The 23,303-nt window shown below is 48.1% G+C and overlaps 2 protein-coding genes across 3 annotated transcripts in view; both read right to left on the reverse strand.

Moving 5' to 3' along the window:
• GLB1 (galactosidase beta 1) overlaps positions 1-16,454 on the reverse strand; it is an 85,417-nt gene extending 68,963 nt beyond the window's left edge. Inside the window, exon 1 of the mRNA XM_042957161.1 lies at positions 16,295-16,454. Within this exon, the coding sequence (XP_042813095.1) occupies positions 16,295-16,372 (78 nt within the window). The 5' untranslated portion in view covers positions 16,373-16,454. The remainder of the gene's footprint in view (positions 1-16,294) is intronic.
• Positions 9,870-16,378, reverse strand: TMPPE (transmembrane protein with metallophosphoesterase domain). 2 transcript variants are annotated; one of them, XM_042957162.1, is made up of 2 exons: positions 16,295-16,378; positions 9,870-14,254 (listed from the first exon to the last, which is right to left on the reverse strand). In XM_042957162.1, exon 2 carries the CDS (start codon positions 14,143-14,145, stop codon positions 12,802-12,804), a length of 1,344 nt encoding a protein of 447 aa, XP_042813096.1. In that variant the 5' UTR covers positions 14,146-14,254; positions 16,295-16,378; the 3' UTR covers positions 9,870-12,801. The 2 variants fall into 2 exon arrangements, with proteins under 2 accessions (XP_042813096.1, XP_042813097.1); XM_042957163.1 differs by lacking the exon at positions 16,295-16,378 and adding an exon at positions 15,707-15,787.
• Positions 16,455-23,303: the final 6,849 nt, after the last annotated feature.

Consider the following 23,303-nt stretch of genomic DNA (forward strand, 5'->3'; position numbering starts at 1 on the left):
TACCTGGATTTCTCATATCTATCGAACGGCAACAAGAACCCTACAGCTGGTGCTAAGTGGGCGTGTAAATACAAGTTCTGAGGTCCTCGCCTGTGCGGGACTGGGAGGAGGTATGGGCCGAAGGACAGCTGGAATCTGCCATAGCTCTACCCTTGGAATGGGGTGGGGGGATGGTAGGTGCCGGTAGTTACAAGGATTATTGAAGTTGGCTGATTTTTTATTAACAGATTTGGAAGCTTTGAAGAAAGACTGCTCGAGGGGCTCAAGTCAGCCATTCTGTGATGCCAAAAGCTCCCGCGGCAGTATTTAAAGACTGACGTCTCCGGCCAGAAATGTAAGGCTCAGGACTTAACCACGCGGGCACGTGGGACAGGATCTCGAGGCTCAGAATGGGAGGCTGGAGAGAGGGGAGTTTACTGACACGGTGCCCTCTCCCATGACCTCTGAGTTACCATCTTGATGGAAGTACCTTAACCCAGTCGCTATGCTTTTGGAAGCCAGCTCTCCGAACCTGGACAGGATACTGGCCTGTAGGAAACGAGCCAGAGACGCCAGGATGGGCTTGGCATCCTGAGGAACGTGTGAGACGTCTCAGGGAGATGGGAACGCAAAAACGGTGACCAAACAGGCCACCGTCTGACTACATCCCCCAAGACAGGACAGAGAACGCTGCCTTCAGGAAGGAACGCTCCACCGAGCAGGGCCCTGGCATCCTCGAGAAGCCCAGCGAGGCTGCCGAGCCCTCGAGGCTGGAGCAGAAAATGCTGCTGTGGCACTGAGGATGACGACACTCTCCGGAAGGTCCCGGCGAGGGACAACATAATTACCACAGCGACCGGCGAGGCCAGGGTGTGCTGACCGGTGGCAATCTCGGGCAATGGCTCATCAACCACAACATCTCCAGAGGGTGGGATGATTGGGTAACCGGCAAGGATGCTGCCTGACCCGTCTAACAAGAAAAAGGTAATCAAAAACTCGTGAGCAAAAGGCTGATGTCAGCCACCGCAATGGACAATTGTGATTCCTTCCTCCAGTTCCTGGCTCTGGGCCAGCTCTCCAACAAACAGCCAACTGACCGAACGGAGGGTTGGATGGATCCCTTGAGGAAGAACTCTGTGATGCCACTCCAGGACGCCCAATGAATATTCTCCTAATCCTTCCCCAGTAGGACTCGGGTACCTGTGTCCTCAGGAAAATGGTCCTCCAGACCTCGTGGGGATGGCTGGATACACTTGAGCTGACATACCAGGGTATCTGACATGCCATCACACCCCCTTATCACTCTTTAGGAAATCAGGGAGAAAGGGGTGCCATGGCCAGGGTCCTTCTACAGTGGGTCCAACAAGTCAGAGGGCCTACCCTCTGGCGATTTCCCCGGTCCCGAGTGCATATTGGGGTGGTTTTCCTTAACAGCCCCCAGAACCCTTACCGTAAGTCAGAGGCATCGTGGACAGAAGAGCCAGGTGGAAATCGTGGAAGTGCCCACTCCCCCAGCTCAACCCAAGACCAATCTGAAGACTACAATTCCTCCTGGAATGGCAGGTCCTAGTGCCCCCTCCGCAGAGACTCACAGAACGTTCTCTTCAGATCCCCATTCATATCACATGTGAGCCCCTGCAGAGCAGACAGATCATGGTGGATGACAGGGGACTGCTAACTGAACCACGCAGCAGCCCGAGTGGCACCTGCTGTGTGGGTGTAGCGTTGTCACTGGAGCAGCCAATGCAGCCTCTGGCATTGGGTCTGTGGCTCATGTTCTGTTCTTTTCAAAACTATCAGTAGAAAGGATCAAAAGCCATTTGTAAGCGGGCAGGATAGCAGCACACATTCTGTCTGGTCCCAGGTCCCCTTAACTGCCCCACTCTCTCCCATGAGAGACCCTGGTCATCAGCACATCCCCTGGGCTGTCACGCTGTCTGCTATATAAACAACATCATGTTATTTGGACCTAGGGAGCAGTGACAGGTCTCTGAAGCTTGGAAAAGCAGCAGAGTGACAGGGACAGCTACAGAAGCAGCATCACCTAAGGGACAGCTTCTTCTTCTTTTTTTTTTTTTTTTTAAGTTTGAGAGAGAAAGCATGAGTGGGGTGGGGGAGAGGACAGAGAGAGAGAGGGAGAGAGAGAATCCCAACTAGGCTCCGCACTATCAGCCCAGAGCCCCACGTGGGGCTTGGACTCACGAACCATGAGATCATGACCTGAGCCAAAGTCAGACTTAACCGACTGAGTCACCCCTAAGGGACAGCTTCTAAATGGTGACGGTCATGGTCAAGGTAAATAGGGAAAATCTGCTTCGTGGCTCCAAAGTGACTCCCCTCAACATCTAAGGACCTGAGAGGATCCAGCCTAAAAGAGCCAGCCTCCTTAATATCTCGGAGCTGTGGTACCTCTGACAGAAGTAAGGCCACCGAGAAATGTAGGGGGAGAAGGGAAGAGGGAATCTGCCTTCAGAGCTGACCCCCCCCCCACATACAAATACCATAAAATTTGACCTGTGTGCAGATTTCACCCCCTTCTACATTAACTGGCACGGGCACAGAATACCGAAGAGCATGGTTTTATTTCACATGTGCAGGGCTGTGAGCGTCAGTGTTTCCAATGCATGAGGTCACAAAACACTTAGAAAAAGCAATTCCAAGCAAGGCAAAGCGCACACCTTCCCAAGACCCCCGTGTACATAATGCATATAGTAACACTGGAGAAAAAAGACAGCAGTACAAACAAAACATCCTTGAACCAATTACACATCAGGGACTCATACTGTCCAATACAACATTTTTAAAAGTTATTGACTCCATTCAGATTATTTCAGTGGTAAATAGGCATTTCTTAAAAATGTTAAACATAATGCCAAAATCTACATGACCAGGTAATGTGAACATCCCCCAGGTTTCCTAATGCTCAGGACTAAAAATAATCATATTTGCATTACTTGTGCACATACCTCCACTGGATTAAAGAAATAAAAGCTCGGTGACACCACAGGTTGGGAGGCATGTTGACCACGGGAAGACAGTACGTCTTCAAGCCCTTCAGTATAACTCTGGTAAAGCACCCATTCAATGGCTTTGCATCCCCTGCACACTATATACCCTTTCACTCCAGGCCCAAAAGCCTGGAGAATTCCTGATGTGAGCTGCTCAGCTCCAGAGTGGCAGAGACCCAACCCTCCTAAGGCCGCTAGCGCCCTAGGGTTGAGGGACAAGTTAAGGGGAGTGGAGGAGATCAGAATGGAAGAGAGTTGGTACACATGGGCTTCCCAGATCCCTCAGCTCACAGAACAAAGAGACGAGAAGGACTATTTCAGATGACTCCACAACAAACTTTGGGCCAGAGCTAAGAGCCTTTCAAACATCCAGTGTTATGGAAGCACCAGGACATCAGCCACACGTCTGAAGCAAACGAGCCACAGGGAACGGGGACAATCCATGTGGATGTGGAAGAATTTGTGGATGAACTGCTATGGCCTATGCATTCTATTTTCATCAAGTTGGTTCATTTATTTATGCCTCTCTTGTTCCACAAAGATTTCCGTCCAGCATTCCTAAAGATGGCGGATAGAGAGCGTGAATGACAGTGGAAGAGGCAGGAAAACGGCAGAACGGAGGAGAAAATGGCAGAAACACAGTGTGGGGCCAGCTCCCCAGGACTCGCAGGCAGTTACAGATTTAATTTTGCCCCCTCGTCTCAGAGAAGAGGTGAAGCACACAGTCTAAAAAGACCAAAACACGAGTCTTAAAATTATAAAACAATTCTTAAAAGTTGAAAACAGACCTAACTTTCCACACAGGAAAGGACAATTTCAAGTGAATTTGAAATAATATTTTGACGGTATTTAGCCTACGGACAAAAATACATCTTACGCCGCATTTCAGGTAAAACAAACGAACAAACAAAACTGCATCCCGCAGATTTCACCCTAGTAATATTTTATTGCTATTTTGAATCCATAATATACAGAAGTAGGATACAGTAAATAAGAAATGACACTGGTCATTAGCAACCAACATTTTCAGAAATAAAGTCAGAGAAAGTGAAGTAAAAACCCTGTAATCAGGGCTATGTGGGAAACTCTCTACCTTCTACTCAATTTTGCTGTGAACATAAAACTGCTCTAAAAAATAAAGTCTATTTAAAAAAAAAAAAAAGCCCATGGGGCGCCTGGGTGGCTCAGTCGGTTAAGCGTCTGACTTCAGCTCAGGTCACGATCTCGTGGTTCGTGAGTTCGAGCCCCGCGTCGGGCTCTGTGCTGTCAGCTCAGAGCCTGGAGCCTGTTTCGGATTCTGTGTCTCCCTCTCTCTCTGCCCCTCCCTCACTTGCGCTCTGTCACTCTCTGTCTCTCAAAAATAAATAAACACTTCAAAAACAAAAAATAAATAAATGAATTAAAAAAAAAAAAGCCCATAATCTGCCATTTGAATTGGAAATACTAATATAACTTATTTTTTCTCTTCCTAAAAAAAAATATTTATTTCCTAGCAATAGCCACTGAAACAGCTTAGAAATGACACTAGCGAGCAGCACTTAACTCCTCTAACACTTAAACCACAGCCTCTAAATACTTCCCACTAAAAGGAACCCAGAACTCCTTCCAGAAATTACTTAGTCCAAATCCGGGGCAAAACACGTACAAAATAAGCCCAAAACTGTCAACAACTATTAGGGTCACAACAAAATGCCACAGAAGCAATCTGGCTCCAACTGGCCAAGCACAGGAGATTGTGAGCATCAAAAGATTTATCACTTCAACGGACTGAAACACATCAGATATATGAAAAGAGTCAAATTCATGATACTCCCTCCCAACCCAAAGAAAAGTATGGGTTCATCTTTGCAGTTTGCTGGGGAATCAACTCTTCATTCTGGAAACCAACGAATAGAGGGAAAGAGTCTAGCATCTATCTTGCCTTCGTTATAGACTTTTTCAGAGCAATCAGTTGATGAAGAGAATTCTCTGTAGAAGAACCACAGTTAGTAAATACAGAAGAAATGATGAAATGAAAAATCACCACTTTGGGGGCTGATGGCATGATTAGATTTTCTGAGTGCTCCAAAAAATCCTTCAGAAGTCAGAGCAGAGGTAAAAGAAGTTTCCGTTGTCTCTTGAATATAGAAAAGCTAAGTAACCAACTAGTCCTAGGAAGCCTATTCAGTACTCTGGCCTACTAAATTCTGTATTAAATACACCAAACTTAAAAAAAAAATCATTTTGAAACCCCTATGGAACAGTGACTTCAGGTAATAACCATCAGTGACTGCTGAAACAGTCATAGAGGAGAAGATGATGAGGAACTTTCTAGTTCCTCTAGTGGAGGGGTCAAGCTGGCAACACCTGGGTCAGTCTTAGCATCACTGAAAGCAGTGAAGTCTTCCTGCCAAAAAAGAAAAAAGTTGAACGTGATTCTATCCAGCCTCTAGCTGTAACTTTTACAGATCTCTAGCTCTACAAGTTCACAGAAAATGAGGGATAGTACAACACAGTAAACATTACCACAAATCCAAAATGTAGGAAATACGAAGAAATAATATCCAGATAACTTGACCAAGTAAACGACACAAAGAAGGGAAGATGTTTTATAGACTTAGATTTAAGAAATATATCACATACGGTATATGGACCTTGTTTTTATTTTTTATTTTTTAGGTTTGCTTATTTATTTATTTTCGAGAGAGACGGAGAGTGGGGGAGAGGGGGAGAATCCCAAGTGGGCTCTGTGGAGCTCAATCCCACAAACTGTGAGATCACGACCAGAGCCAAAATCAAGAGTCGGATGCCCAACCAACTGAGCCACCCAGGTGCCCCTGGACCTTGTTTCTAGATTATGATTCTAACAAAAGAACTGTAAAAAGACGTAATTCCTGAAGAAGCCAAATAAACTAAACCAAAAGCTAACAGAAAGGAAATAATAAAAATCAGAGCAGAGATAAATGAGAGAATAGAAAAACAGCAGGAAAAAAAAAATCAATGAAACGGAGTTTTTTTTTTTAAATCAACAAAATTTACAAACCTTTAGCTAGATTAACTAAGAGAGAGAGAAGACTCAAATAACTAAATCAGAAATAAAAGAGGAGATGTTACAACTGATGCCACAGAAATAAAAAAAGATCGTAAGGTGCTACTATGAATGATAATATGCCAACAAACTGGGTAATCTAGAACAAATGAAAAAACTCCTAGAAATATACAACCTACCAAGACTGAATCACAAAGAAATAGAAAATCTGAGGAGACCAATAATTAGAAAGAAAATTGAGTCACTAACTGAAAATCTCAAAGAAAAATCCAGGACCAGATGGCTTCACCAGAGAATTCTACCAAACATTTAAAGAAGAATCAACACCAATTTTCTTGAAACTCTTGCAAAAAATCAAAGTGGAGAAAATATTTCTAAAGCTCATTCTATAAGGCCAACATTATTCTAATACCTAAGCCAGACAAGACATAACAAGAAAACTACAGACGAATATTTCTTTTTTTTAATGATTTTTTTTAAGTTTTTATTTATTTTTGACAGAGAGAGAGAGCGCGAGTGTGAGCTGGGGAGGGGCAGAGAGAGAGAGGGAGACACAGAATCTGAAACAGGTTCCAGGCTCTGGGCTGTCAGCATAGAGCCTGACGCGGGGCTCGAACTCATGAACCATGAGATCATGACCTGGGACAAAGTCGGACGCTTAACCGACTGAGCCACCCAGGTGCCCCTACAGATGAATATTTCTGATGAATATTGATACAAATATCCTTAATAAAATACCAGCAAAGTGAATTCAACAACTTGGCATTATATACTATGACCAAGTAAGATTTATTCCTGTAATGCAAAGATGATTCAACATATGAAAATCAATCGCCATGTTAACAGAATAAAGGACAAAAACCACATGATCATTTTAACTGAGGCAGAAAGAGTTTTGACAAGCTTCAACACCATTTTAATGACAGAACACTCAACAAACGTGGAATAGGTGAAAATCACCTCAACATATTAAAGGCCACATATGAAAGCCCACAGCCAACACCATACTCAGTGGTGAAAACTGTAAGCTTTTCCTCTATGATCAGGAACAAGGCAAGAATGCCTGCTCTCACCACTTCTATTCAACAGAGTACTGGAAGTCCTAGCCAGAGAAACAAGGCAAGAAAAACAAATGAAAAGTTTCATATACCAAAGAGAGAGAGAGAGAGAGAGAAACTGTTACAACTAATGAAAAATTTTCGGCAAAAAAGCAGAATACAAAATCAACATATAAAAATCAGTTGCATTTCTATACGCTGACAATGAACAATCCGAAAAGGAAATTAAGAAAACAACTTCATTTACAACAGCATTTAAAAAAATCCTTAATAAACTTAAACAAGGAGGTGCGACTCATACACGGAAAACTACAAAACATTGCTTAAAGAAATGAAGGAAAGGATTAGAGGAACAAACATTAAGATGTCCATTCTACCCAATGGGATACACAGATTCAACACAATCTCTATCAAAGTCCCACCCCATTTTTTGCAGAAATTCATCCTAAATTTCATACGGAATTTCAAGGAACCCCAAGTAGCCAAAAACAATTTTGAAAAAGGAGGACAAAGTTGGAAGACTCACACTTCCTGATACCAAAAGATATTACAAACCTACAGTAATCAACAGTGTGATACCGGCATAAGAACACAAACAGACCAATGGAATAGGCTAGAGAGGCCAGAAATAAACCCTCACATATATGCTCAGATGGTCTTCACAAGGACTCTCAGATCACTTGACAGGGAATGGACAGTCTCCTCAGAAAACGGTGTTGGGAGAGGCACCCGGGTGGCTCAATTAAGCATCCAAAGTCAGCTCAGGTCATAATCTCACGGTCCATGAGTTTGAGCCCCACATTGGGCACTTCTGACAGCTGAGCCTGGAGCCTGCTTTGGATATTCTCTCTCTCTGTCTGCCCCTGCCCTGCTTGTTCTCTCTCTCTCTCTCTCTCTTTCAAAAGTAAACTAAAAAAAAAAAAAAAAAAAAAAGATGTGGTGTTGGGAAAACTGGATATCCACATACAAAAAAATGAAATTGGACTCTTACCTTATACCATATACAAAAATTAACTCAAAATGGCCCAAAGACCTAAATATTAGACCCAAAACCATAAAACTCCTAGAAGGAATCAAAGGGGAAAATCTTCAACACTGGATTCGGTTAATTATTTTGGGGATATGACACCACCAAAGCACAGGCACAAAAACAAAGACAGACAAATAGGACATCAAACTTAAAAACTTTTGCCTGTCAAGGGGCACAACCAATAGAGTGAAAAGTCAGTCTTTGGAATGAGAGAAAATATTTACAAATCATTTATCTGATAAGGGGTCAATATTGAGAATATATAAAGACCTCCTCTAATAAAAACAAAAATCGAATAACCTGATTTGAAAAAGAGGCGAACGGCTTGAATGGACATTTCTCCAAAGATGATGGACTAGTAGCTAATATGCACAGAGAAAGATGCTCAACATCACTAATCATCAGAGAAATGCAAATCCAAACCACAGTATCACCTCACTCCATTATCAAAAAAAGGAGCAAGCGGGGACGTAGACATGTAGAGAAACTGGAGCCCTTGTACATCGTGGTGGGAACGTAAAATCGTGGAACTGCTACAGAAAACAGTAGTGAGCTTCCGCAAAAAAATGAAAAACAGAACATATGATCCGACAGTCCCACTCCTGGGTGTGCATCCAAAAGAACAGAAAGCGGGGCCTCGAAGAGATGTTTGCACACCCGTGTTCGTCGCAGCACCATTCGCAACAGACGAGAGGTGGAAATGACCCAGATGTCCACTGATGGGTGAACGGATAAACAAAATGTAGTATGTACCTACGAGGGAATATTATGCAGCCTTAAAAAGGAATGGAGTCTTCAACAACGGAAATACACTTAACACTACTGAATGGCACACCTAAAAATCATTTAGATGATCAATTTTACACTAGGTGTTTTTAATCACGATGAAAAAAAGACACCTGAGATAATCAGGAAACACTGAACACAAATTCTCTACACAGTTAATTGCATTTAATCCTGTGCTCACCTGTCACAGATACAACTACTTAACCCTGAAACGGTGGGAGACGAAAACACCTTTATTGAGAGGTAGAAGGCCTGGCTTCCAGCCCCAGATCTCCTACCTAGGTATTAAATGATTTTAAAGAATCTCTATTACCAGGGCACCTGGCTGGCTCAGTCACTAAAACATGCGACTCTTGATCGGGGGATTATGAATTCGAGCCCCACGTTGGGTGTAGAGATTACTTAAAAACCAAGACTCACTATTACTTTTATTGGATACAATGGCATTATGGATACGCTTTTTGTAAAGTATTTTTGGGTGAAGTTATGCTGTCTTAGACTTGCTTCCACATATTCCAGCCAAAAAAGAAAGAGTATGAGGCAGCAGTACCTGAGAAAGAACAGCAGGATGGTCTTAACTGTTGAAGCTGCATGATGAGTAAGTACCTGGGGATTCGCGATGCTATCCTCTCTACTTTGTGAATGTTTTTACATTTCACGATAAGAAAGTTTAAAACAAAATAAAGGGAGAAAAGGGTGCTTGGATGTTTGGAAAGGATGGAATAGCATGAATTTATCACACGCCATTGTTCATTTTTAAAAAGCATTACATTTCGGGGCGCCTGGGCGGCTCAGTTGGTTGAACGTCTGACTTCGGCTCAGGTCGTGATCTCACAGCTCGTGAGTTCGAACCCCGCGTCGGGCTCTGGGCTGACAGCTCAGTGCTTCAGATTCTGTGTCTCCCTCTCCCTCTGCCCCTAACCCACTTGCATTCTGTCTCTGTCCCTCTCAAAAATAAATAAACATTAAAAAATAAATAAAGCATTACATCTCAACTTGTGTTTAACAAATTAAAAAAAAAAAAGGAAACTAGAAGAAAGTTGAAAGAATTTTCAAGCTTCAAGTAAATGTTCCTCACCGCCTCCCCCAGCCCAGACCCAACAAAACAAAGAAGGCAAGTAAACAAGGAGGAATGGGAACAGAGGTGCAAAGGGTGCCGTGGGGGGTGGCCCACCAGTTTCTGCCGGGAACAATTCCACGTCGTGGAATACAAAGCAGGCCTGAGAAGGTACGGAGTACTCCCAAGGCACACAGGATGGCCCTGCCTGATGGCATCCAAGAGAAAAAAGACACAAAGTGCAAGATAAAACATAAGGAAGCTGAAGGAAGCTAACATCGCAAAGCTCAGGACACGGGGTGAGAAAGAGCCACACTGAAGAAAGCGGCAAAATAACCGGGCAGGCAAGTTGACCACCACCAGGTGCGCCGGAAGGTGCCAGAAAAACGGCATCAGGCAGCGTGGTCTGGTGAAATCCACACAAAACAGAACTGGAAAGGCAACTAGAATGATCCACAAAACAGGGTCAGGTCCCGCGGCAGAGGGAGGGTTTGGAAGTACCGTCATCCCGAGGCCAGGACGGGGTGGCGAGCTAGGAGTGGCACCGTGGAGAAGGGGGTCAGAACCTGGGAGCTGGCCTGCCACCCCGCGCCAGGCCACCTCTCCTGTGATCCCGCCATCTACCAGCGGTATGAAAAGAAAGGCCGGGGTGGTGCTCTCCAAACTTGCTCCTGGCCGCAAGGACGACGAAACACCAGGGGATACAAAACGAGGAACCCACTGCAATCTCGACTGGAAGACACATGTGAAACTTGCCTGGCGGGCTCGCCGTCAGCATCTTCGCTGCCTGCCGACAGGAGAGGTGGCCCCCAGGATCCCCGGGGACTCTGTCTGTCGTACACGGCAAGGCAAGGAGGAGGCTGAAGAAACCCCCTGAGGCAGAACGCGCGCCGGACCCAGCAGCACAGGCAAGGAGAGCAAACCCTAGCAGTTGCCGCCTTGACCCTGATCGCTGGCCCCTGGCAGTGGGTTACCCACTCACACTCCCCGCTTTACTGCTCCAGAACAGGTGCCTCCGGGCGCCCGTGCCTGCGCGGTTGGCATGCCCACGTGATGTTTAAATACTGACACCACCCGGTGCCTCCTGAGTGACTGTGCCCCGCGCACCTGACGCCACGCCCTAATACTCTCCCCGTGAAACCATCCTGAGGTAGCTAAGTTATCCTCATTTTCAGGCGAGGGAAAGCGCGGCTCAGTGAGGTCAAGTCACGTGCGGGCCGCTACCTGACCCAGGAGCAGCGGGTGAGCCTCTCCAGGCAGGGCGGTGGAGACTCTCAATCACAAAAGGGCCACCGCTGAGCCGAGGTCGCCAAGCTTCTCGGTGCAACTTTTTCTAAGAGGAGAGCTTACTGACCTCGGCCTCAGGGTCAAAGGGTATCTGGCTCTGGCCCAAGAGGCTTGGCCGGCAGGGTGGGGTCACTCCAGAGGGTCGAGAGCCCGGCCGCATGGCACCGCGGTCCTATGGCCAGAGCCCCAGGATAACGCTGACGGGGTGGGGGATGGAGGGCTGGGTGTGGGAGCAGAGGCCACCCAGCAGGGAAGACAGTCCCAGCCACCCACAGCCGGGGCCCAGGGGAAGGGAAGGCCTGGAGGCCCCGACAGAGCACGAAGCCCTGCCGCTCCCCGCGCAGCTCCCAACTTCCCCCGTGGAGAGCAAACCTCGGTGCCCCACAAGACACAGACCCGAACCCGGGGTGAGGGGTGGGGGTGGGGCGCCGGGGAGGGGCACGCAGCCTCCTGACTCTTCTTCCAGGGTAACAGACACCCTACACTGAAACCGGCCGACCTCCTTCCGGGCTCTGGCCCGAGTAATCGTGGATAAATGGAAACCAGCCTCCAGCAAACCACTCTGAAAGACCAGCAGGCTCTAAGCCCTTGTGCGTTCTCTTTGCACAGTCAGATGTGTCTGAATCCTGCACTCGCTTGTAACAGATACAACTACTTACCCACGGGACAGCGGAAGAGGAGGGAGGGGACCCGGCTTCTAGCCAAGAATCTCCTACGTGCCCTGTCATTCTGCCGATGCCCTGCTTCCCTCGGCCTCAGTCTCCACACCTTCAAACAGGGAAAAGTAGCCTGTCCTTCATCACCTCCCCCGAGTGGTGCATAAAGGGAGCCAAGGGAGGGAAGCCCCCTCTGAGTTCCTCAGCAGCAGAACCCTTAGCATCCCATCGCCTACCACCGTGCTCCTGTGTCTTTCCAGCCCACCCCCAATCCCAAAGGCCCAGGAGCACAGGCAGTAAAAGTATCACTCAAGGCCCGGGACAGCACGAGCCCTGTGTCCCCGCGGGTTTGGCTGATGCCCTCAGTAAAGGTGACTCTGCCAGAGCCAGCGGGGAAAAGAAACCATTCTTCTCCAGTGGCCAGAGGGGCCTCCCTCTTGCCTGTCCTGGCTTACCTAGCCACCCCGCCCCTTCCCCAGAAAGCTCTGGACCAGTGATGCTGAAAACTGCCCAAGTCCTAAAGAGGGTTTCAGACCGCCAGTGTTCCTCTCTGTTCTGCTTTTAGAGGTGTCCCTTTCAGGCAGCCCCGTTTCGGTGCGGCCCTGTGAGCTCTGCGGACAAGGAGGGCTCACTCCACATCACCTGGAAAAGGGACGCTTGTTCTGACATATGGGACGTCAGTGGCCTCGCAGATATACATAAATAAGCAACTGGCCATCTGCGGAGGAAACCAGCCCATGCTCGCCAGGCAGCCCCAGCGCAAGTTACTGCTCAAGCCAGGCTTGTGGCCGAGCGTGCGTGGGCAGGGCTGGGCAGCAGAGGCTGCAGGGGGTGAAGCAGGCCACCCGCTCTGAAGAGGGACGGAGGGTGAAGGGCGAGGACCCTGAAGGGGCGCACAGGGCAGGGCCAGGTTCAAGGAGCCCGCTGCAGGATGAGCTCGGTAATCTCTGCCCTGGTGCCCAGTCTCATGGGGATCCCATAGTAGGCGGTGCCCGGGCTGACGTACACAAACGTGGTCTGGGCCACCTGGTAGAGGCCGGCGAAGAAGGGGTTCAGGAGATAGGCTGCCACGTTCAAGGGGAAGATCTGCCCGGCATGCGTGTGCCCAGAAAGAATGAGGCTAATATCCGGCCGAGCCTGCAGGGCTCTCTTGGCAGCCAGGGGCTGGTGAGCCAGCAAGATGGTGGGGCGGTCCGGGCGGCAGCCCCCCAGGGCCTTGACCAGGTCCATGCCGTGGCCGTAGTAGTGCAGGATGTCCGCCTCGATGTCATCCACCCCAGCCAAGCAGATCCAGTCGTCGCCCTCAGCGCCCCCGGGTTGGGCCCCCGTGGCGGAAATCCTCACGTTCTCGTTGTGAAGGGGCCTGACGTTCAGGGATTCCAGCAGCGCGAACCAGTTGCTGACGTCCGACGTGTAGTACTCGTGATTCCCCGTGACGAAGTAGGCGCCGAGGCGCGAGCGAAGCTGGTCCAGAGGAGCGACCGCCGTCCGCAGGGTGGAGGCTTCCGAGTCACAGAGGTCCCCCACGATCACTGTGACGTCTGGCTGCAGCACGTTCACCATCCTCACGAACATCTCCATCTTGGTCCTGCCCACGGTGGGGCCCAAGTGGATGTCGGAGAGGAGCGCGATCTTGAGGCCGTCCATCGAGGGAGGCAGCTGACGGACGGGCACCTGCACGGTCTTCACGGCCGGGGGCTGGGCGGCGTTCAGAAGCCCGGCCACGCTGAGCACAGCGGTCACTGCCACCGCCAGGGCCGGCCTGACCGCCACCCTCCTTGTCTTGTCGGGGCCGCCCACGACCCTGCCGCCGCGCCAGGCCACGAGCTGATAGGCCTGCTCCATGCCACTGAGGGTGCAGAGGAAGAAGACCATGATGATGTACGCCCCGAGGCAGGAGTAGGCTGCCAAGGAGAAGAGATAGGGCTCCTCGGCCACTAAAAAGAGCATGGTGAAGAAGCTGGAATGGGCCAGGGCCAGAAACGCCACAACCGCCATCTTCCAGAGCTGGAAACAGGCGGACTCGGCGCCCGGGCAGTGGCTGAGGTTGCTGACTGTGCTCCGCCAGATGTAGAGGGAGCCAATGAGCATGAGCGAGTTGGCAAACAGGGCGAGCTGCAGGCGGAACAGCCAACGCCAGGCCCGGAGCTCAAGGCTCCCCGCCAGACACGAGCGGGACACAATCATGGACACGAAGACAGTGCCGGCGGCCAGGGCAGCCTTTGCACGCAGGGACAGCTGCCTGAAGATCGCCATTTTCTCTGCTCCTAAGAGGGTCCCCTGCCAGTTCTGGGCGGGCGGGCTCTGGAAGGTGAGCTCCTTAGAAAGGACAGTGGCCAAGGAGAGGTTTCCAGGTCAGCTCCGCCTGCAACCAGGAACCCGCGTCAGCTTTGTGGGATATTAGAGCTTCCTTGTCCCCATCCAAAACCTGAAGGCCACTCACATCTACCCAACCTGCCTGGAATCCAAGCCGCTCAAATCCGGCGGTTGCTACCCTTGATTATTAAAATACAAACACAGCGGACTGTAACGTGATGGGCAGTTCTCATTTTCTTACTTACAGTGTTCTGAAAATATGTAAAAGTGTTTCCACAAAGCATAGGAACTTTTTTGTTTTGATAATAAGAAAAACATTATCCTAAATTTGCAGTTTGCAAAGTGTGGTCTGGGGCGAGCCTCGCGGGAGCATCATGTGGTCAAAGTGATTTCCACGATAACCCTAGGCTGTACCCGCCTTTTCCATTCTCATTCTGTCACGAGTGCATAGTGGACCCCTCGTGAGGCTCTGTGACATGTGACCTGGCAAGGACTTGACAGACGTGAAAGAGATTTGCAAAAATGTAAAATGGTGCCACTCTTCCTCCTAAGCTCTGGGGAGAAATATTGTTATTTTTCAAAATATATGTGTGTGTGCATATATATACAGTTAATATGTAGTTATATATATAAATACAGTTTGTGAACCTGTAACGATTATTTCTGAAATAAGTTAATAAATAGTTTTAAATTTTCTGTTTTAATTTCTAAGGTAAAGTTAGCCCAGGGGGCTGCCCTGTCCACAAGCTTGTCCATAAATGCCCATCTCTTCCTTCCCCCAACCCTCCCGGGTACGGGTTAAAATCTACCCTCCTCCTCTCTCTCTGCCAATGTTCCCTGGAACTGCTCCCCAGTGCCCCCTGGCCAGTGGTTCTCAAAGCTGCGCAGCTCTCGCTCAAGGGCTCCTTCAGGCCTTTTAGACAACAAAAACAAAACAAAAACAAAAACAAAAACAAAAACGGAGCGTGGAAACCACAGACCAGAGATGGAAGTTAGCAAGAACTCGATTTTAGTGATCTTTTCCCAAGAACCCCATGTTCCACTGTTTTCAGCAGGTGTTTTTCAACTACTTAAAATTTTCACTCTTGGTTTGAAAGTATGACCTCTCTCTGCCTAGGCAAGTTATTGAAAGCCTTTTAGCCAGCGGTGCAATTTACAAGTCAATGGGCCCAAATTCCACCACCTTCTACTGAAAACACGCCCCAGCCTCGGCCCACCCAAACTTTCGGAGGAACCACAGCCGGTTCGCTAACGTGCAGGGAGACAGGTGCCCATTTCGATTGCCTGCCCGCCCCCCACCCGCCAACCTTTCCGCGGCTGTGATGCTGCCCTCCCCAGGCGGCGGTCTGGAGGCCCCTAGGCCCCCGCTTTAGCTCTGACAAGTGAACTGGGGCTGTCCATCTCCCCTGCCAATCTCGCCCGCCCCACCAACTCACCTACTTGCTCCGCCAGACCCCCCCCCCCCCCCCCCCAGCAACGCGGGCCACCACCTGCAGCCTACCTCTGGCCCACCCTTGGCCTGCACCGCCAGACCCTGAAGATCCGGGAAACCCAAGCCAAAAGTAGGCAGCAGGGAGTGCCGAGAAGGGGACGAGATGTTTGAAAAGACAACACTTCGAAGGAAATCAATCCAACGCTTCCACCGCGCGGGCCTCTCCTGACCCCATTTTTCTCCTTCCGGAGCGCTCAGCAGCTCCCGAAATGGGCAAGGGAGGGCGCCTCACGCCAGAGCCCACGGCGCCTCCAATGCTGCGCGCTCCGGAAACCTGCAAGGCTGCAAGGGTCTGGGCGCACCTCGTCTCGCCCCGTCCTTGCACCGACGGGGAAGTGGGTCCAAACGAAAGGGGAAACGCGGGCGGAGCACGCAAGCCGCAGAGCTACCGGGAAGGACGCGCGCCCCGCCCGGCCCGCCCCCGACGGGAGGGCCGGCCCACTGCCTGCGCCCCGTCGGCTGCCTGCCTGCCGGCCTGCCTGCCTGCCTGCCTGCCGGGGCGCACTCGGGAGCCCCGGGCCCACGGCCCGCAGGACCCCCGCTGGCCGCCGCCGCAGCCCGGACCCCGCCAGCCTGCCCCTTCTCCTGCGGACTTACGCGCAGGCCGCGCGCAGGGCCCAGCAGCAGCGGCACCAGCAGCAGAGAGAGAAGGCGAGCAGCCCCGGACAAGTCCATCCTCCGGCCTCTCCGCTCCGCAGTCAGCGCGCCGGCCAGCCGCCCAGCGTCGCTCGGCGGAGGACCCGCGGCCTGGCGCCGCCCCTCGTCGGCCCTGCGTCCCGCCCCGCGCCGACCCCGCCCCCGCCCCGCCCTCGCCCCGCCCCTCTCCGGCCCCGCAGCCAGCCGCGCGCCGGCTCCGCTCCCGTCCCCGCCCCCGCTCCGCCCCTGCTCCGCCCCTCGTCGGCCCTGCGGGCAGCCCCGCGCCGGCTCCGCCCCGCGACCGTGAAGCCGTGGCCCGCGGCAGGGAGGGGCGCGGAGGAGCCCCGGGGGCGCGGGCGGGCGCGTGACCCCAGGGTGGCTCTATCTGGATTTTGCTAGTGGCTGCGGGTGGGAGGGTCCCTTTGGACGGGCAATCGGGAGGCCCGACTGTCAGCAGCTTGATAAGGCGTCCCGGGGTTGGACTTCAACCAGGGTCTCCTTGCTCCCTGGCTGCCTGGAGAGGACCGAAGGGGAAGCTGAGAGCCGACACACCTAAGGGGAAGACGTGCGCGGGGGTTCGCGACGGGTGGTGCCTGCACCCACCTGGTACTTGTCATAAATGCAAATTCCAGGCTATCGTCCCAGAAGCTCTCAGTCAGAAACTCTAGGAGTGGGGTCCAGAAATCTGCATTTTTGCAAGTGTTCCACGTTACTCCAGCGTATGCAGAAATTTGAGAACCACCGTGCTAGGTCGCTGATAGTTTTAGAGATTATGGTTCAACTGCGACAAAATCAGTTCCAAATGCCAACCCTTCAAAGCACCCGGGTTTGCGGCATTTCTACTTCTGCACGGTTGGGTTTTGAGAGATAGGAGAAGCGGCAGCACCCCCGCCTTTCAGTTTGGCACTTGAGTCCCTCAACAGCCTTGCACCGCAGGGAATCTGACAGTTGGATGTGAAATGATACTGTATCTTTGACTCTTGGGAGAGAACAGTCCCTGTAGCCTCAGTTAAAATCCTGTCCTGGCCGGTTCCCCCTGAGCACGGAAAATCCCACGTCCTCTTCACTGTCACTTGGAAAGTCTTAGCTTTAATGGAAACTAAGTTTCAGAGGGAAATCACTTTTATTGTTTCTCAGCGTATTTGTTTGTTTATTTAGCGTTTCAATCTTAATTCCAGTTAACGGAATGTTATATTAGTTTCAGGTGTAGAGTTTAGTAATTCAGCACTCCCAGACCTCACCCTATGCTCATTAAGACAAGTGCACTCCTTAATCCCGGTCGCCTAGTTCACCTCCCTCTGGTAACCACCAGTTCTCCAGAATTAAGAGCACGCTTTCTCTCCTCTTATTTTTTCCCCTTTGCTTGTCTGTTTTGCTTCTTAAATTCCACATATGAGTGAAACCATATGGTATTTGTCTTTTTCTGACTGATTTTGCTTAGTTAGCATTATATTCTCTAGCTCTATCCATGTCATTGCAAATGGCGAGATTTCATTTCTCTCTGTGGCTGAATAATATTCCATTGTATATATATGCCACATGTTTTTTTAAAAGAGATTTTTAAATTGTTTTACATTTATTTATTTATTTTGAGAGATATATCAGGGGAGAGACAGAGAGAGAGAGAGAGAGAGAGAGAGAGAGAGAGAATCCCAAGCAGGCTCCACACTGCCAGTGCAGAGCCCAATGTGGGGCTCAAACCCATGAACCGTGAGATCATGACCTGAGCTGAAATCTTAGCCAACTGAGCCACCCAGAGGCCCCAACCACATCTTCTTTATCAATTCAACAATCAGTGGACACCTGGGCTATATCTTGGTTATTATAAACAATGCTGCCATAAACATAGGGGTGCAAGTAACCCTTTGAATTAATGTTCTTGTGTTCTTGGGTAAATACCCCATAGGGTATTGCAATTGCTGGATCATAAGGTAGTTCTATTTTGCTTTTAAATATATGTTGCTCTGGGGGCACCTGGGTGGCTCAGTTTGATGAGTGTCCGACTCTGGAGTTCAGCTCAGGTCCTGATCTCAAGGTTCATGGGTTTGAGCCCCACGTTGGGCTCTGCTCTGAAAGAGTGGAGCCTGCTTGGAATCTCTCTCCCTCTCTTTCTGTGCCTCCACCACTCATGCTCTCTCTCCCGAAAAATAAATAAATAAACAAATATTGCTTTTAAATACACACATACATACTTTTAAAATTTCCAGCTTTATTAGTTATAGTTGACATAGCACAAAATTCATTTGTTTTAAATATTTTATTTTGCTAACTCCTTATTTTGGAAAATAAAAGGTAAGGTTAAATTAAGCTCTTTCTGTTAATAGATTCTGTTTCTCTCCCGGACTAGACTTTAGTTAGGCTCCTCCTTCTTTGCCTGGCCTGCATTGCCTAGTTTAGCAAAGAATCTGACCAAGTCAGTTTAGGAAAAATCCCCCCCACTCTTGACACTCGATCAAGTTCCTCATCCCCTACCTTTGACTGCCCTTAGCAGGAATGTCTTGATATCCCCTCTTGTAATTTTCCACCCCCAGCCCCCTCACTCTGCCGGTCAGCTATAAATCCCCAGCTGTCTTTGCTCTCCTTTGACTTCAAACTTCTCTCTCTCCCTTACTGCAACATCTTGAAGGAAGTCTTCCTTATCCTTTTAACAAGTATCAGAATAATTTTTTCTTTAACATTATTTTGTACAACTTGTGGATCATTTAAAAATCTGAATTTAGTTTTTTAAAAATGTTTATTTGTTTTTGAGGGAGAGAGAGAGAGAGTACACACACATGCGAGCAGCGAAGGGACAGAGAGAGAGGGAGAGAGAGAATCCCAAGCAGGCTCTGCACTGTCAGCACAGAGACCGACGCTCTCACGAACCGTGAGATCACGACCTGAGCCGAAATCAGAAGTTGGACGCTTAACCGACTGAGCCCCCCAGGCACCCCCAGACATTAATTTGGTTTTTAAACGCTGGGAGAAATAACTCTACAAGTCAAGAATAGTGGTTACTTATGGGGGTGGGGAGCTGAGATTGGGACCCCACCCATGCAGTGGCTTTTGGGGTTTGGGAGGGTTTTGTTTCTTCAACTGGAGGGTGGTGGTTACAAGGGTTTTCTCCATTAAAGAATTCATTAACTTATTTGTTTTGTGTCAGGTTCTGTATCTGTTTTTAAAATAAGTTAAAAAGTTATATTTTACTTTTAGAAAGTGTTTCCAAAAAACCTTTTCTTATTATGTAACAATAACTAAAATTCCGTTTGTTGCCTCCTTTCTCTTTCCCCACTGGACATTTCCTTGAGAAACAGAGAACCAGTCATGGCTTTCCCTGCTCGGATCCTTCTCATCCCTGGAACACCAGCTTCTTCTCCTTGTACTGGGAAGTCCTTTCCAAACTCTGCGATCCTGGTCCAATACCAAACAGCAAGGGCTTTGGAAGTTGGTACACTTGAGTGAAAATCCCAGCTGTGCCTTCTGGGTGACTGTGGGCAAGTTACTTAACTTCTCTGAGCTTCAGCCCCTTCACTGGTAACACAGGGATAATAATATCAAACTCACTGGGTAGTTGGGGAAGTTAGCGGAGGTGATGGATACAAGACATTAGCACATACAGAATGTCAGTAGGACAGCTGATGATGTCAGAATCAGGCCTGTAGGTTAATTTCCTGAGTTTGATAGTACGAAGTCTAAAGATTAAACGATAGTTTTGTATTATTGATTTTGATAGTTGCACCGTGGCTATATAAAAGAATGTCTTTGGTTTTAGGTAATAAAAGGGCATCACCTTTGCAAGTCTTAAACAGTTCAGGGAAAAAAATGTGTATATACGCACATGCAGAACAATAAAGCAAATATGGTAAAATGTTGACATTTTAGGAATCAACCAAGAATTCTTTGTACTGTTTTTTCTTTTTCTTTCTTTTTAAAGTTTATTTATTTTCGGAAGAGAGAGAACACAAGCCGGGAGGGGCAGAGAGAGAGAGGGAGACACAGAATCCGAAGCAGGCTCCGGGCTCTCAGCCATCAGCACAGAGCCCGACACAGGGCTTGAACTCACAAGCTGTGAGATTGTGACCTCAGCAGAGGTCAGATGCTTAACCATCTGAGCCACCCAGGTGCCCCTCTTCTTTTTCTTTTTTTAAGTTTGTTAATTAATTAATTAACTAATTAATTAATTTAGAGAGCATGAGTTGGGGAGGAGCAGAGAGAGAGAGAGAGAGAGAGAGAGAGAGAGAGAGGGAGAATCCCATGCAGGCTCCACACTGTCAGCACAGAGCCCAACATGGAGCTCAAACTCACAAATCATGAGATCATGACCTGAGCCAAAATCAAGAGTCAGATGCTTACCCGACTGAGCTGCCAAGGTGCCCCATGTACCGTTTTTTTTTTTAACTTTTTTCCAAATCTGAGTTATTGCAAAATGAAACTTTAAAAAAATCTTCTAATCCTTAGCACGTGGCAGATTCAACTTTTCCCACCTTCTTTCCCAGTTTGTAATAAAGACCCACGGTGATAACATACAGCAGGCATTCGTAACTGAATCGAGGCACAGGGGTTGACAAAGGCCAGCAGCCTAACTCTGGCCTGCTGCCTGTGTTTGTATGGCCCGTCTGTTAAGAATTATGTCTATATTTTTAAGTGGTTGGGAAACAGTCAAAAGAAGAATAACATTTTGTGACATTTGAAAACGATATGCGATTCCGATGTCCGTGTCCACAAATGAAGTTGTATTAGAACACAGCCACTCCCCATCCTCGACATTGTATGTGTAACTGCTCTATTGCAACAGCGACCTTAAGGCCCACGAGGCCTGAAATGTTTTTTATCTGCCGCTTTACAGTGAAAGCTTGCCCAGGGAGTGTAGATCGCAGTTTGTTTCCCAGATTTTAGTACTTGACTTTGTATTGTACTTGAGCCGATGCTTTACCAGCAATGCGTCACGTCTGCCTCATAATCCAAATTGCTATTATTGTCCGCATTTCACAGAGGCACAGAGGAGTTAATTGACTCACCGCAGGGCTGGGTGGTAATGAAGGCTCTGAAGTCCTATTGCCTGAATTTAGCAGGAGTTATTTTTCCAAGGCTGTGCTTCTATCGATACTTTATTTTTTAGTTCCTGCCCAAGTGCGTGTGTAGACTTTGCTGCCCCAGGTTGTGGGGGACATGAAATGACCAGGAGCAGGCGGTTGCCCTGTGGGGACTCATCTCCGGTGAGACGTTTACCTGCACAAACACAGTGCATGCTCTCATGTAGACCAGTGCTACTCAGAGTGTGGTCTGAGTACCAGAGGCATGAAATATGTTCCGGAATTGAGTGTGGGTCTTTAGAAACCTGTGGCGAGAAAGTTTGAGAAAGTTTGTCAGGTGAATCAAATAATGAGAACAGAAGACGTGAATTTTCTGTGTCTATTTTTATTTCCTTCTACTAGTTCTCTTATCTTATCTTATCTTATCTATCTTATCTTACAGCAGGATCAGCCCTTGAACCATGGGGAGAAGCACTGATAACCACAGAAACAAAACTGATCCTTCACCAAAGATGGAAGTTTTAAGAAGCACAGGGGCCTCATGTGCTAAGAACAATGAAGGAGAGAGAGAGGTGTGGCCCAGTAACACAGATGAAAACCCTGTTTTTCTATCCCCATGGGGCTTTTTTGCACACAAGACTCAATCTCAACCCCTTTGGCCAATCTGGTTTCCCTTACAGTCCTAACAAAGATTTCTTATTCAGCAAATTTCAAGTTTTAATGGCAGTTCGGATCTGTATTTCAGCATAAACATTGAACTAACTTTACTTTTCTAATATTTAGAAAATTCTATTAATTGTAATTTATAATAGGTTTTAGAAGTATTAAACGATGTATGTTAAAAGCAAGGAAAAAAACAAAGCCTCCACTAAAAAGACAGCTTCCCCCCGCCCTTCTCTTAACCTGAAGGAAAACCTGTTTGGGGCTTCTTTTTTTCCTTTTTTTTGTTTTTTAAATGTTCATTTATTTTTGGGAGAGAGAGAATCCCAAGCAGGCTCCATGCGGTCAGCGCAGAGCCCGACACAGGGTTCCATCTCACACACTGTGAGATTGTGACCCGAGCCAAAGTCAGATGCTCAACTGACTGAGCCACCCGGGCGCCCCCAAAACCTGTGTGGGGCTTCTAAACACTAAAGAGACAATTTTGGCTTAGACCAGTGTCTCTTAAACTAAAAGTTTAGACCAGTGCCAAACTTCCAGCGGAATTCAAATCTACATATTAAAACTTTATCCGTAGAGGTTATCTTAATAAATTAATCCTTCACTTTGAAATTTTTTTTAACGTTTTTTTTGTTTTGTTTTTGTTTTTTTGTTTTTTGAGACAGGGAGAGACAGAGCATGAACAAGGGAAGGGAGACAAAGAATCTGAAACAGGCTCCAGGCTCTGAGCTGTCAGCACAGAGCCTGACATGGGGCTCGAACTCACAAGCTGTGAGATCATGACCTGAGTCGAAGTCAGACGCTCAACCGACTGAGCCACCCAGGTGCCCCAATCCTTCACTTTGATCTATCCAATGGTCTTAAAATTTCCTGTTTTAAACAACTGCGTTACTTGATTAAAACAATGTTTAAAAAAGAAAAAAAAAAGGTATGAATGACACCTACGTGCAATGCATGATCTCAGATTGGATCTTGAACCAGGGGGGGAAATAGCTACAAAAAACATTATTGGGGCAATTAACGAAAGTTGAATATAGACTATGCATTAAAAAAATAATATTCTATCAATATTAAAATTCCTAATTTTGATAATGACCCCGTGGCTATGTTCTTTGGAAATACACTGAAATATTGAGGGGCAACGGAATATAACTTACCTCAAATGGTAAGAATAACTATATAATATCTGTATTTACATTACATGTATACGATGAGGCAGCAATTATGGCGCAAATAAGGCAAAATGTTAACTATTGATGAATTAGGTATAAGGCCATCCAGGAATTCTTCTGTCAAAA

This window comes from Panthera tigris, chromosome C2 (assembly GCF_018350195.1).
Source record: "Panthera tigris isolate Pti1 chromosome C2, P.tigris_Pti1_mat1.1, whole genome shotgun sequence".
Lineage (NCBI taxonomy): Eukaryota > Metazoa > Chordata > Mammalia > Carnivora > Felidae > Panthera > Panthera tigris.

Coding starts and splice junctions, on each gene's coding strand:
- TMPPE (XM_042957162.1), bottom strand. CDS start 14,145: ATGGCGATCTTCAGGCAGCTGTCCCTGCGTGCAAAGGCTGCCCTGGCC.